The following is a 16,025-nucleotide window of genomic DNA, read 5'->3' as shown; positions in this document are numbered from 1 at the left end:
AAGATATTGAAAGACATATATAAATCAAATCCTCACTTCAGAATGTTTTTTTCAATAGCAGTGTTACTCAATAAAAAGTAAAACAATTATGACTGTACAAATTTGTTCCAGAGCCAACATTCTACGGAATTAACAAATCTTGAGAAAAACCTTATTTTTCTAAACTTCTACACAGATATGCTCAAGTTTTTCCCATTATGTACTGCTTCATTCTGTTTGCTTTTTTAAAAAGCTATTTTTCCTTAGCTTCTCTGTAACTTTCATCACTTTGTAAAAAAAAAAAGCATTAATTCTTTCTAACTCTCTGAATGAATCCAAATAAATAAAAATGGGGTTATGGCCGAGCATGGTGGTTCACACCTGTAATCCCAGCACTTTGGGAGGCCGAGGTGGGCAGATCACCTGAGGTCGGGAGTTTGAGACCAGCCAGACCAACACGGAGAAACCCTATCTCTACTAAAAATACAAAATTAGCCAGGCATGGTGGCGCATGCCTGTAATCCCAGCTACTCAGGACGCTGAGGCAGAAGAATTGCTTAAACCCAGGAAGAGGAGATTGCAGTCAGCCGAGATTGCACCGTTGCACTGCAGCCTGGGCAACAAGAGTGAAACTCCATTTCAAAAAAAAAAATGGTATTATGTCTCTATGAATGACATACAACAGCATGATTTGTATCACCCAAAATGACTATAAAATTAAATTCAGTATTTTGATAGTGAAAGGCTTTCAGTTCACCTGTTCTGTTGTTTCCAACTATATGATGCCAGCAGAAACCTCTTAAGTCAAATATCAGGAAAGCACCAATAATTTTTAACATTTCTCCAACTCTATGTTATCTATTCTGCTTTCAATAAAGTCATAAAAACATCTTAGACACATTTTGTTCAGACACGTGGAGTATTTAATTTTGTAAGGATAATCCAAGCAGTGAATTCCAGTGGTCCTCAAAAGCCAGCTATTTCTAGTATTTCAAAAAGCCTAAAGATATATTTACCTGTAATGAGCCCAGGCTAGGAATGAAAATACTTTTGCTTTTTCCACTGGGATCTTACCAGGTCTTCCTAAAGTTAGCTGGCTATCTCATGCTGATCAGGTATTCAGACATATGTCAAAATATGAGGTCCATGGAGCAAAAATAGTAAAAGTGGTCTTATTATCAGTATTCATTTTTTTTAATCAGTATTTAAAAAATAGCAACCATGAAGCCTGGGGCCCACTAAACCAGAATAGTTCTATCACTGTTATCACAAACCCCAGAGAACCTTGATTCTCTAACTTTGTTAAAAATTTGCAAGTCACCTTTCAATTACTTTTTTTTTCAATTTTTAATTTTTCCCAGTTCAGTTCTCTGCCCCTCTATCTTTGTAAAACAGAGTCAAGGGAAGTTAAGAAGAAGCAAGTGTTTCCATATCACATCTTCTTCCTGCTACAAGCCAGGCTAACAGAACCAGAACTGTTTCTCTCTTCTCCAGCTTCCAATTCTCCTTCAAATTAAACTGAGACCCTCCCCAAACTATTGCTCTTTGCAAAATTAAATACTCCGGTGTCTGAACAAAAGCTAAACTAAAAAGGACACTTTAAACGAATAACCTTTAAAAACAAACTAAGTCAGCCTTCAAAATAATCCCCTTTGGCCACATGGGACAGCCCAGGGGACAGGTACAGGGCTTTCCTTCCTAGAGGCTGTCTCCTCCTCCATGAATCTGACCTTTTCCAGCTGGTAGCTCTGGCACCTCACAAATCACTTGTCAGTAGGCCGAATGCCTGCTTTCCCATCTGCACTTTCCAAATGGTTCCTGATGCCAACGGCTGAGATATGACCTGACTCTCTGATGAGAACATGCTTCCCAAGTGACATGCCAGGTTTCCCTGGAAGCATTTCTAAATGCATTCTCTGAGCTCCCTCCCTCACCTCCCAGTCACGGTTCATTCTTCCTTCCCTGCACTTCCTAATGCCACCTCCTGATCCTATGCCTCTAATGTCATGTCCCTTCAGTCCCAACTCCTTACCCACTTTCATCAACCGTTGACCCTTGTCCTGCCTTACATCCCAACTTCAAATCCAAAGGGCGGAGTTCTGGCTAGGTGTGGTGGCTCACGCCTGTAATCCCAGCACTTTGGGAGGCTGAGGTGGGTGGATCACCTGAGGTAAGGAGTTCGAGACCAGCCTGGCCAACATGGTGAAACCTCATCTCTACTAAAAATACAAAAATTAGCAGGGCGTGGTGGCGTAAGTCTGTATTCCCAGCAACTCGGGAGGCGAAGGCAAGTGAATTGCTTGAACCCAGGAAGCAGGGGTTGCAGTGAGCCGAGATCACGCCTAGCGAGATCACTGCACTCCAGCCTGGGTGACAGAGCGAGACTCTGTTTCAAAAACAAACAAACAAACAAACCAAAAAGCAAAGGGCATAATTACAACATTTTGGAGCCGGTTTGAAGTGATCTTTCTGAGGCCTACCTGCAGGTAGGTCGGTCATGGCCTCTTTCCTTGCCTTCTTCAGCTTCTCCCTGACCCAGGGAAACTCCTGTAGGGAATCTAGGAATGTATCGAATGCTTTAGGACCCCTGGAAGGTAGGATATCCAGCAGGAGCATTGTTTTCCGGAGGCCTGTGGTTTGAGCATTGATTTCTTGAACATGGTTTTCCGTCAAGATTCCCTCCTGGTAGAGGTACTGAAGAACCAGTCCCTCCACCAACACCTCTGCACCCAGCTCCAGGCGAAGTGAGCGGAGTACTTGCTTGTCTCTGGCCTCCATTTCTCCCTGGAAAGAGCCGAAATCACAGCTCAAATTACAGACATGCTGATGTGGCCCGAAAGACAGTGTCACTGCAATGTAAGTTCCTTCAGGTCAGGCATATCTTCAAACCGTGGCAGAGTGCCAGGTCATGGTATTTAATCCACGAGTTAAGCCAAGCCAAGTTAACTTTGAATGTTTCCTAACATAATGAACAACACTGAAGATGAATCATCTTTTCTGTTCCTGCTTTTCACACAGTGGGGTCCCAGCTCAATTCCTCGTTCAATAAAGAAATTTGGAAAAAGAAAAAAAAAAAGTGGGTCAGAGACCCTTCCGAAAAAGCAATTTTTATCTGAAGATTACAGAGCAGCATTAATTTTAACATGCTGGAGAAGAAATCGTGGTTTTATTTTAACATTGCCCTCATCAGACCTGCACCACCACCACCACCACCACCACGGCAGAAACTGCCAAAGTGGGCGCAGGTGTCCCTTTTTTGATCACAAGTATTTGCAAAACCTGATCAGTAACAGGAGTGCAGGAAAGAAATCAGCAGGAACAGAGTTTAAGGCTCTTTTCGTTAAAAGTCCTCTACACCATCACCTTTAAGAAAATTGTTGTTTGTGCCCAGTCTACAATAAACCTTACACAATATATAGTCACAGACTCCATTCCTTCCCACTAAGAATTCCGAATCTCCAGCACAACACTGTCGTGGCCACACATGCATGGGACATTTTATGGGATTTTTTTTCTTTAAAACACCCCAGCGCCGGTCAGTAGCCAGGCACAATTTGAAGGTGCAGTTCCACCACCCCTGCACCCATGTGCTGTGCCTTGGTTGTGTGTAAGGCAGTGAAGGTCAAGTGACCGGGAAGGCAGGTAGGGATGACATATGCGGCTTCAGATACACCCGGGCAGTACGACCACGGCTGGGCGACACCCGATCCCACACTCCCCCTCGCAACCCTGCAAAGTTTAGGAGGTGACAGGTGAGGAGGGCGAGGTGTTCACATTTGGCGGTGAGCGCCCATTGGGAACTTTTTAAAAAGTCTCTGCCTCGGCCGCTGAAATCCTTGTATCAAACAGGAAGACTACGGGCGGTTTCTGCCGCAATTTGACCCGCTAAAGAGGGAGTGCTGGGAATGAACTTAAGAGCGGACCAAGGGGAGAGCGGGCCTCCTGCACTACCGCAGCCACCCAGCCTTGGCCCGGATCGGAAATGCAGAGCAAGTTAGTGGGGCGGGGAAGCCCCCGCAGGGCCCAGGTCGCAGACGCTACAATGCAGGGCTTTCAAGAAAAAATGGATTCCTGTTACTTACGTCTGCAACCACGTATCTTTGGGGCGGGGGAGAAAAACTGCAACCGGAATCCTGACTGTTAGGGAATCTGCCCCATAAGCACCATCTTTGTTAAAGGCGAAAACCCTAAACAGGAAGTGTTGACACCATCTTTGTTGAGGGCAAGCACAGGAAGTGCTGTCGCCATTTTTATTGAGTGTTCAAGGGTCGGATCGAAGCTCTTCCCGCCATGTTTACTGTGGGTAAACAATTCAATCACGGGGAGGTGGACAACAGTAGCGTCACTTAGAAGGTATCTAAGTAATGGAGTCATTGAATCATTGCATTTTAACACAGTAACTACACCAGGGCCCTACACACAATTGACATAACAGAGAGGCAGGTCAAAAGTCACCCTGGTAGAGACGCCTTCTCTGACCTGATTAAAACGGCAACGCAGCTGCGCTCATCTCCTGCACTCCCCATTCTCTTAACCGGCTTTATTTTTTACGTATCACCATCTTATTAAAACTTCTTACTTATTCACTTGTTTATCCCTCTGCTTCCCTCCATTAAAATGCAAGGTATTTATTTATATCAAGGGTTCCTGTCCGCAAAAAGTTTACAAATCTGTCAGTCAGGATTTCATTACAGCACTCAGCTAGCTACTCCTAGTCAAAAAGGGATTTGTCAGGGGGAATTCGGGACATTTGAAATGATTGGAAAGACTGGAGAAGGGCTGAACATCCATGAATGACTACAAAGATAAGATTGCCATACTGGCTCCTGTCCACAATCAGGAAGATGGCATCAGGAAGTTGCCATGCCTCGTCCCCAACCTCTCAACACCGACAGAACAATTAACAGGACACTGGAACACTGCTGCAAAAAACCGTGGTCTCCACGGCTGCATTTGCCAGCAGCATGAAAACAGCACCTGCAAATATTGCTCTGCTGTGTGCAATTGGTGAGATCAATTTCACATGCAGAATATTAGCAGCAAGGATGTCTAGAGCATGTAGTTTATAGCTTTCCAGCTTGAGAAACACAAAAAGGTGTAGTAAACGAGGGAAGGGCTGATACTAAAGGCCTATCTATTGCATCCACCACATTTTCAATTTGGAAAGCAAGAAAAAATGCATGACCCAAATAGAAACACAGAAATGCCAAGTTGGGTGTCCTTCCTCACATTCCTTTGTGAAGTGAGGCAGTCGATCAATAAATACATTCATTGATTCATTTTTAAATCAATTGGATGATACATACAAAAAGTCATATGCTTACTAAAAATTAGTTGACAATACAGGGGGAAAAACTCCTGAAATATTGTTTCTGCAAAGGTTTTCATAGCCAAAACCTTTGGTGGGAAATGAAAATATCTTTGTAAGCAAATCAATGGAGAACAGTTCTGAAACTCTCTCCTCAAAACCTTCTAAAAATTGTATCCACTGTACAGTGTTACTATGCCAGTTACCATTTTACTACACCATTAATGACAGTATTTTTACCTATGTGGCAAGTATTATTATTACAGTCATGCATTGCATAACAATATTTGGGTCAATGACAGACTGCATATATGATAGTGGTCAGAGCAATAGGCTATGCTGTATGGCCTAAGTATGTAGTAGGCTATACCATCTAGTTTTGCTTAAGTATACCCTATTTTGTTTGCACAATGATGCATTTCTCACAATGTATCTCCATTGTTATAACTGTATTAGCATTTTGCATGTATAAAGACTATGGAATCAGAATGGTCAACTGTCTTAGCCAAAATCTCACAGCTAATATAGAGCAAAACTTGAATTCTAATGAAGTTTCTCTGATTCCATGCTCTTTCCAATACACCATACAACCCTGTATAGTGAAGAGTTTATTGTTCTAATGATAGCCAAATATTACTTGCAAATCATCCTGTTGCCACCTCCTATCTCTCTCCCTTTTCCCCTTTTTCTCGAGAATCATTGTCCTTTCCTCAGCAAGATTTCCCATCTGTACATAGACAAGTGTTAGCACCATTCTTTGTCTTCGTCCAGATAAAGTGCAGACCACTTGCAACACTGCCAAGCGTTGAGGTTTATAGGTTGAATATGCCTAATACAAAAATTTGACATCCAGAATGCTCCAAAACCTGGCTGGGAGTGGTGGCTCACACCTGTAATCTCAGCATTTTGGGAAACCAAGGCAGGCAGATCATTTGAGCCCAGGAGTTCAGGGCCAACCTGGGCAACATAGTGAGATCCCATCTCTACAAAAAATACAAAAAATTAGCCAGGCATGGTTGTGCACGTCTGTAGTCCCAGTTTCTCAGGAGGCTGAGGTGGAGAATCAATTGAACCCGGGAGGTGGAAGTTGCAGTGAAACAAGATTGTGCCACTGCACTCCGGCCTGGGCAACAGACAGAGACCCTGTCTCAAAAAAAAAAAAAGAAAAGAAAGAAAGAAATGCTCCAAAACCTGAAACTTTTTGAGTGTCAACATGATGCCACCAGTGGAAAATTCTACACCTGACCTTACGTGATGGGTCAGTCAAAACACAAACCTTTGTTTCATATACAAAATTATTTAAAATATTGTATAAAGTTACTTTCAGGCTATGTGTATAAAGTATATATGAAACTTAAGTTTTGTGCTTAAACTTGGGTCCCGTCCCCAAGTTACGTCATTATGTATATGCAAATATTCCAAAATCCAAAAAAATCCAAAATCCAAAACACTTCTGGTCCCAAGCATTTTGAGTAAGGGATAGTTAACCCATGCTAACTTTTTTAGAGAGGAAAAGCAAGTGGATTTTATCTAACTGTAAACTTTGATAAATTTCAAACATACAGGAAAGTTGAAACAAATAGCGCAATAAACGCCCATATAAAGTTCCATATTTCTTGATGATTCATCATATTTGGAAAGACTTGAGATCTCCTAGGAGCTAGAAGGTGAGCCTTGATGATGATACCCAGGAGGAGGTGGGGAGCCAACAGTAGGATCCATGAGGGTTCACAGAAGAGAAGCAGCAAGAGACAGCAGGAGAGTGTCAGGGCAGCAGCCGAGGGGCATGGCGTCCTATGGTAAACAACCTGAGAGGGTGGCCATTAAAGATCTGACTTAAATCTGCAGCATGAAGCCTTTGACCATCAAATTCCTCTTCCCATGGCAAATACAGATGAGTATCCATGCTGTGTCTTAAGCAACTAGGCTGAACGACTAGCCCACTGCCATCAGCCACCCCACCTCAGCATACAGCAATACTTTGTGGCAGCACACCAAACACCCAGCTTTACTTAGGCAGATTAGCTAAGGCCAGAGGGCTTCTAAGGAATGGAACACAGATCAGAATCATTATCACAGGTGGTTACTCCTCCGCTCTGGCCAGTCCTTCTCTAGTCTGGAACTGTGCCCCCACGGAGGATTAAGCACCTGTTACCCAGTGGTAACAAATCCATCTTCAGGAAGGACAGATATTTTCATTTTTCTCTCTCCCCTAGTATGTTTACTTGTGTCAAGATATCCCTATGTGAGTTTGCAAAAGAGTCAAAAAGAACAAATGCAGTATTTTTCTCTTTCGATTGGTCTTTGGTTTTGCAGCCTTCAAAAAACAAATCAAAGGAATTGCATGTTTTGGTTCTTCCTATTTCATTGATGTAGAAGTTAAGTCATGGGGAAAAACAGAGTATTTTCAAGCATGCTTGAAACATTTATTAAAATAGATCATAAATTCATTCACAAAGAAGCATTAATGAATTCCTGAAAATCAACAGAATACAAACTATGTACTCTATAATTATACAATAAAATTAGGAATTTTGACAAAAGGACAGATTCCATAAATCCCATAAATTTGGAAACTAAATAAAACAATGCTTAAACCCTCAGGTTTAAAAAAAAAAGTCACACATGTATAACTAATAAAATATAGAAAGAAAGAAAAGAAAAACTTGATAGTAGAGAAACTTGGCAAACATCACCTTAACCAAGTGATCAAGGTTAAACATCCCCAGCAATGAGTCATGGAAGTATGTACTCCAATACGATGTGACAAGAAGGGCATATCTCCTTTGTGATATTCTCCTTCAAAATTCATAACCTCAGTCTTTTTGTAAGAAAACATCAGATAAACTGAGAGACATTCTATTAGGTTGGTGCAAAAGTAATTGTGGTTTTTGCTATTACAAAATATCTGACAAATACTCTTCAAAAGTGTCAAGGTCATGAAAGACTGAGAAACAGTTACAGATTTAAGAAGACAAGGAGGTGTGACAACTTGAGGAAGGGAAGGAGCAAGAGAGGGACGATCAGAGGAGAAAGAAGGAGAAAACGAACGCCATAAAGGACTTGCCCATAGTCAGGGAGAAATGAAAACTTCTGGGCCTAAATTCCTAGTCCCCATTTTGTCTTAGCTATTTTCTTGACATGCAGCACAGAATTTCGTATGGTCTCTGTTCCCCGGACCAACCCTCCCCAAAAAGAGATAAAATAAAAATTTGTCAAAAGAAGTACAGACATCTATCCCTGTAACTGTAAATCCTTAAAAAAAAAAAAAAAACCCACTTGGAATATACAAGTGTTGCCTCTTTCGGTGTAACTTTTGATTAAGATATGCTGTAGATAATATCATCTGCACTAATAAATTATTATTTCACTAAGTTATGAATTCCAGTGATTCATTCAATTCTTTGCTAATTTTCATCTTAATTACTGTTTGTTGTAAAAATCCTGAGACTATTTACAAAAACCTTTTAAAAGAGCCAAATACATTATTATGCAGAGTATCATGTACTAATTTAATCCTCCAACAATTCTAGAAATTTGAAGCGTTACACCATAAGACTTTAGTGGTTGGTAATACTAGGACTATTATAATTTATTAATAATTGACAGCAACAAGTTTCTGCTGAGCATTGATTACATGCTATGGTCAGCTAGGGATAACCCACTGAAAGAGAGAGATGGTCTTAGTCTTCATGGAACTTAGAATCCAGTGGAGAAAACAAACTTAAACAAGGAAACAAAACAAAAGTAATAATTACAAGTTGCTATAAGTGCAATGAAGGAAAGGTGCTTTAATAAGATAAACTGGTTCGGGGGCTGGGAGATGGGAGCTGATTCTAATTCAGTCTTCGGAGAAAGCCTCTCTGAGGAGATGACCTTTCTCCTAGTTTTCTTCCAAAGACTTGGCAAGAGTTATAAAACTGTACTACACACGTTTAAAAGATAGCCGGGCATAGTGGCTTACGCCTGTAATCCCAGCACTTTGGGAGGCCAAGGCAGGCAAATCACTTGAGGTCAGGAGTTTGAGACCAGCCATGGCCAACATAGTCAAACCCCGTCTCTACTAAAAATACAAAAATTACCCCACCATGATGGCATGTGCCTGTGATCCCAGCTACTCGGGAGGCTGAGGCAGGAGAATCGCTTGAACCTTGAAGGTGAAGGTTGCAATAAGCCGAGATCGCGCCACTGCACTCCAGCCTGTGCAACAGAGAGAAACTCTGTCTCAAATAAGTAAATAAATAAATAAATAAACAGCTGGATTTAAAAAAAAAAAAAAAAAAAAACAAGAATTTAAGGTATTAGGACACAAAAAGGTATGAGGACATGTTAAAATAAGTTAGTTTCCTGGCACTCACAGTAAAAAGACAACATCATTCATATTGTAGAGTTCTTATCTCTCAAAGAAAGAAAATATACTGAGTCACCTAAAAGGACTAATATTTCTCTGGCACTGGTTTCAAGCAGGAATTTATCATATGATTCTTTCTATAAGGAACATCAGATAAGTTAATAAACTGTCATTTTCTCATGTTATTTTGCCTAAGATACTAAAATGTTCTTCAAATGACATTTCTGATTGTAACCCAATATAAAGCACAAGATAATGCAGTCCAGGTAGTGACTTTCTGGTGATATAACTACATGCAGGGACTGAAAGAAACTAGTAAATGAATGCCACTTAGATTCTCTCAGGTACTAAGTAACAACCCTGAACTTCGGTATTCTGAATAGCAAAATTTTACAGCTAAAATCTCTGCTGAATATCTACTGGGCTGACATTGCATATCACTGATGAAAGAGAAATACACACGGTTCAGACAGCAGACACGAAGGGGACTGATTTAACATTTTGTGGCGAACCATTTAATAGCTAACCTTCCGTTCTCATTCAAGAAAATTGACATAGAAGCAGGCTGCACTGGTACCAGGGAAGAGGGCCAAGATGTTTCTCAATGTACAACAAAAAGAGTTTGAACCTGTTTCAGAAGATGGCCAAGTATTTGGAGATCACAGAACTTGACATCATCAAGCATAAATAAATTATTTTGATATCCTCCCCCCACAAAAAAGTCCCTGAGTATTTTATTTGGCCATTTTGACCATGAAAGAACTTCACCATGGACTCTACTGAGAATTTCTTTCCAATCAGAATTACATCACCATTGGTCTGCCAGGATGATTTATCAGTAAATGTCCCAAGTAGTTGAAGGAACAAAGCTTTTATCTGGGGTTATTTAATAAATTTCATTTAAAAACTAAATGACTGCTAAATATAACGATTTTTGTTTCTGCATAATTAATGTTGGGCTGTTCTTTCTGACAATAAGCCATCAAAAGCCTCTGCTGTATCTTTTTTTTTTTTTTTTTTTTTTTTTTTTTGAGATGGAGCTTTGCTCTTGTTGCCCAGGCTGGAGTGCAATGGCATGATCTCAGCTTCCTGCAACCTCCACCTCCCGGGTTCAAAGGATTCTCCTGTCCCAGCCTCCTAAGTAGCTGGGATTACAGGTGCATGCCACTACACCAGGATAATTTTCCTATTTTTAGTAGAGAAGGGGTTTCATCATATTGGTTAGGTTGGTCTCGAACTCCTGACCTCAGGTGATCCACCCAACTCAGCCTCCCAGAATGCTGGGATTACAGGCATGAGCCACTGCACCTGGCCTCTGCTCCATCTTAATAAGGCAAATACAACCATTGGCCTAGAAAAGGGTGCTTCCCTTCCCTCCCATTTTTGCTAATAAGTGGGCATGCATCCAATCCACATACTAGCTAGACAGGAAGCATAGCATGTTGAACAAATAGTGGATTTTTTTTCTTTTTTTTCTGAGAGACAGGGTCTCATCTTGAACTCCTGGGCTCAAGGGATCCTCCTGCCTTCGCCTCCCAAAGTGCTAGGATTACAGATGTGAGTCACCACATCCGGCCCAAATAGTGGATATTAATGTGAAAGTGGAGATTGTGTTTGATTCAACAGGCAAAGAAATCAAGCCATTAAAAATGTCAATGTGGGAATAATAATGGGAATATGAATGCTGGGATGCCTGGAGTACCAGTTGGGTAGCAATAAAATATGGGCTGAAATATGCTTCTCTTTACTCAGAGAAGCCCGCCCATTGTCACAAGGTGGAAGGGAGGGGAAAAGACAGACTGAGTTATGGACTGTGGCCTACCTCACCAAATCCATTCAGCACAAACGGGTTTTTCCTAGTGGCCTAAGAACATCAGATATGTGGAAGGAAACATACTGTCTGATATGGCTTAGATCTGTGTCCCTGCCCAAATCTCATGTCAAACTGTAATACCCAATGTTGGAGGTGGGGCCTGTTGGGAAGTGATTGGATCGTGGGGGCAGAATTCCCCCATGCTGCTGTTCTCATGATAGTGAGTGAGTTCTCATGAGATTTGGTTGTTTAAAAGTGTGTGGCACCTACCCCACACCACTTGCTTCTGCTCCGGCCACACAAGATGTGCCTCTTTCCCTTTTGCCTTCTGCGATGATTGTAAGTTTCCTGAGGCCTCCCCAGAAGCCAAGCAGATGCCAACATCATGCTTCCTTAACAGCTGGCACAACCATGAGCCAATTAAACCTCTTTTCTTTATATGTTACCCAGTCTCAGGTATTTCTTTATAGCAGTGCAAGAACTCTTAGTGGCCTAAGAACATCAGATATGTGGAAGAAAAAGGAAACATACTATCCTTGAAACTTTTGAGTGGCTTGTACTCCCTCACTAATTTAGACTGATTTTTCTTGGGACAGAAAATTAATTTTCCATTTTTTAATCTCTACCCACATAATCTGGTACTATGCACACAGCATGTGCTCAGTAAATGTTTGACCAACAACATGACTGTGCTATATTAATTTCCTCTGACATACCTGCCTAGCAGTAGGCAGCCAAAAATGTGGGTCAAAGAATGCATAGTGTATTATAATCAGACTTATTTCTGATCCCCATTCATGTATGCTAAAGAATGTGAAAAGGCCAAAATTCTATCAATTTATTTCCATATGGGTAATTCTACAAGGATTATATTTTATTACTATAAGTTTTTGTTATGAGTCATAGATACCAGGAACCTCTTCTCTTTTTTAACTCCCATTGTTGAGAAGTGAGAGTGTGCTCTTTCCCCTAACCATTCTCATCCCGCCCACTCCATTAAATATTATGTAAAGGCAAAAATCCCCCAAATGTTTAGCTCTGACTTCATGTATCCAATTTTCTACTTGACACCTCCACCAGAGTTCAATAGGCATCTCAAACTTAATCTTTCCAAAACCAGATTCCTGATCCTCTCACTCCCAATTTACTCTACTCAGCCTGCTCCACTTTTGTAAATGGTACCACCATCCACTCAAGCCAAAGACTGCAGGGTTCATGCTTAATTCCTCTCTGTCCCTCACACCGACTGTCTGACCCATCAATAAGTACTATTGCTCTTCCTCTACATCATCACCTAACCCATTCGCCTCTCTCCATCCTAACCACCACTACTCTCTTCTATATCATATCTTGCTTGGACTCCGGAACTTTGCTTCATCTTTTCATCCATAAAGAGGCCTTCCCTGAACACCCAATCTAAAATTGCTCCCCAGAGTCTATCACATTGCCTAATTTCATGTTTTTCTTAGCATTTATCACTACCAGTTAATTTTCTTATTTGTTTGTTTTTTTATTGGGAAGGAGGATATTTTCTGTCACTCCCCATTCAATTGCACGTCCATAAGAGTAGGGACTCTTACTGTCTTGTTTGCTGCTACATTTCCAGTGTTTATAATAGAGTTTGACACATAATAGGTGCTCAATAGTCATTGAATTAATAAATTAATGAATCAATTAGTGAATAAGCCTAATGTGTATTTGAACATGAAAGATGAGCAGAATGCAGAACAACACAGGTTTTTATGTAAGTAACAGATTTATTGAGACTAAATTTAAATTATCCAATTTCCTTTGACAGCTCTCACCCTACTATTTTTTAGTTAACAATCGTTGAACATTTATTACATGCCAGAAACTGGACATTTTTTACATATATTAGCTCAATGAATTTCATTCCATCCTTGTACAGCCTTATAAAGTAATTACAACTAGCTAAGTGGCAAAGCCAGGATTCAAATAAAAGTCAGGCTTATTCCAGAATCCCAAGCTCTTTACTACCATATTAATATGAATATTCCTTTCAGATTGGCCAGATTCCCTAGAACACTCATCCAGCAAAGTAAGGTCAGGGCAACTTAGCCTCAATGTAAAGCCCCATGGCTCTCCCCTGAAAAGCTGCAGCATTTGTGTGGTTTCCTTTGAGAGCACATCGAGATCAAAGCTTGGCTATACAAGACCATTCTTCTCACGACGCATATCCTATGAGCGCAGCAAGACATTAGCCAAAACAGCATTTCTTCAGTTAGTTAATTAATAAATTTCTGAGTGTTCTGCTGAACCTGTACAATGATTATTACACATTTTCTAAGATTCAGGCCTCCAAAGTTGATACTTAACAAAATTTTCTTTTTACATACAGAAGGATTGGGCTCTTGTAAGAATGAAGTGAGCTGGTGCATATGATATCTCTTTGAAAAAATATAAACTATTACATAGAATATGCACCATAATATAATCACAGAATTCTGGAAATGGAGAAGAACTAAGAAATGGCACCTAATTTTATGAAAGCGAACAGTGAGGCACAGAGAGGTTAAAGTGACTTGTGGTTGAGGGGCTGGTAGCCAATAGAATGAAATTACATTGTTTACCAAATTTAATTTTCTTTTTTCTTCTTTTTTTTTTTTTTTTTTTTTTTTTTGAGATGGATTCTCACTCTGTTGCCCAGGCTGGAGTGCAATGGCATGATCTCGGCTCACTGAAACCTCCGCCTTCCAGGTTGAAGCAATTCTCCCACCTCAGCCTCCCAAGCGGCTGGGATTATAGGCGTGTGCCACCACGTGTGGCTATTTTTTGTACTTTTTTTTTTTTTTTTTAGTAGAGATGGGGTTTCACTACATTGGCCAGACTGCTCTCAAACTCCTGACCTCAAGTGATCCACCCGTCTTGGCCTCCCAAAGTGCTGGGATTACAGGCATGAGCCACCACGTCCAGTCCCAAATTTAATTTTCAATCTGAATCTCAGTAATGGTCTTTACAATCATCTTAACTGAGTCAACACACCTGATTTCAAATTTTCAGAATGATGCCAAGTTTATGATATTGATGTGGACATATTTTTTCTGGACCTTATATTTTATGTAACATTTTTTGAAGAGACCAGTCGCCCATATAATGAGCAGTGGACATCATTTCACCTTAGTGTATCCAGGAAAAACAAAACAAGACAAAATTACTATACGTTTATGATCAATGAGCTCTTCAAAAATTAATTGTCACAGATGGAACCGTAACATATGGCACATTTGAAGAGTAAAAGTCCTGCAGATGGACACTCTCAATGGTACTTTTTTCCCTAGTGACTCTCAACTGGAAGTGCTGACATTTGAAAATGTATGAAGATTTTTTGGGGGGTTGTCATAATGAATAGAGAAAGCTCCTGGCATTTGGTGTCTAGAGGACAAGGATGTTAGTATAAATGGCCTGTAAGCCAAGGGATAGTTCTACTTAAAGAGCCATGTCACGCAGAATTCCAACAGCTACCCCAGACAATGGAAAAATGACTGCAAGCATCTGCCTGCTTCAGATAACTCCTTTAATTATGTATTTATGTTAATTTGGAACTGTCTTAGTTCATTTGGACAGCTGTAACAAAATATCATGAACTGGGTGACTTGTAAATAACAGAAATTTAATTTCGTACATGTCTAGAGGCTTGGAAGTTCAAGATTAAGGCACTCGCAGATTTGGTGTCTGGGCAAGGCCCGCTGTCTGGCTCAGAGATGGCACCTTCTTACTGTGTCTTTCCATGGTAGAAGGGATGAACTAGTTCTCTGGGACTTCTCTTATCAGGACACTAATCCCCTCCATGAGGGCTCTGCCCTCATGATCTAATCACCTCCCAAAGGCTCCACTTCCTGATACCATCACACTGGGGATTCAATTTCAACATAGGAATTTTGAGGAAACACAAATATTCAGACAACAGCAGAAAGTTTTATGAATAAAGAAGAAATTTATCAAAATGTCCAAGAGCCTGGAAAAACATAATAACGTTTACTAAATACTTAAAATTATAAAAAATAGTTTCAACATCTCTGGCAACATGGTGGGTAAGAGATCCTGCAATCTAATGCTACACAACGTTAAAAGTGCAAGATAAAATATAAAAGTTACTATTTTATGAATACATAAGCCTACAAAAAATAAGAAAATTGCTCTGAGGCCATGACTAGAGTGGGTGCATGGGTACAGGGAGGTGGCCGAGCCCTGCAACACCTGATACTCACCTACAAATTATAGGGCTAAAAATTTAGCAGCAGTGGGTGAAGTGGGTAGCAGAGTGGGAGTGGGGGAAGAGGAAGGCTAGAGGTAAAGCCCTGGACTCATGGAGGTTGGAAAGCTGAATTGGAGACCATCTTGTATAGAGCTAGGATAGGCAATGGACTATACTTTCAGTAAAAAAAAAAAAAAAAGGTTGATGAGGACAACAAAAGTCAGAAGAAAACAAACGCAAAATGAACAACAACAAAAGGCTAGAAGAGATTACGCTGCTCTCTCTTCCTCGGCTCTCCAATTTTTTGCCGTTGCCTCCTCTTGGCTGAACCCAACTGGAAATCAGACAACACACAGCC

The 16,025-nt window shown here is 40.7% G+C and overlaps 1 protein-coding gene across 24 annotated transcripts in view; it reads right to left on the bottom strand.

Annotated features, from left to right (window-relative positions):
- Nucleotides 1–4,168, bottom strand: part of CRADD (CASP2 and RIPK1 domain containing adaptor with death domain) — a 179,058-nt gene extending 174,890 nt beyond the window's left edge. For 23 of the 24 annotated variants that reach the window (XR_006690583.3, XR_010579534.2, XR_006690585.3 and 20 more), the window contains exons 1-2: nucleotides 4,062–4,168; nucleotides 2,460–2,763 (exon numbers count right to left, since the gene is read on the bottom strand). Coding sequence is in view for 15 of the 24 variants with exons in the window: in XM_065524648.2 (XP_065380720.1) it covers nucleotides 2,460–2,757 (298 nt within the window). In the remaining 9 variants the exon portion in view is untranslated. The remainder of the gene's footprint in view (nucleotides 1–2,459; nucleotides 2,764–4,061) is intronic. The other variant, XM_074007519.1, reaches the window with a different exon arrangement.
- Nucleotides 4,169–16,025: the final 11,857 nt, after the last annotated feature.

This window comes from Macaca fascicularis, chromosome 11 (assembly GCF_037993035.2).
Source record: "Macaca fascicularis isolate 582-1 chromosome 11, T2T-MFA8v1.1".
In the NCBI taxonomy this organism is placed as follows: domain Eukaryota; kingdom Metazoa; phylum Chordata; class Mammalia; order Primates; family Cercopithecidae; genus Macaca; species Macaca fascicularis.
The sequence above is the reverse complement of the archived record's forward strand: the minus strand, read 5'-3'. Positions and strand labels throughout refer to the sequence as shown.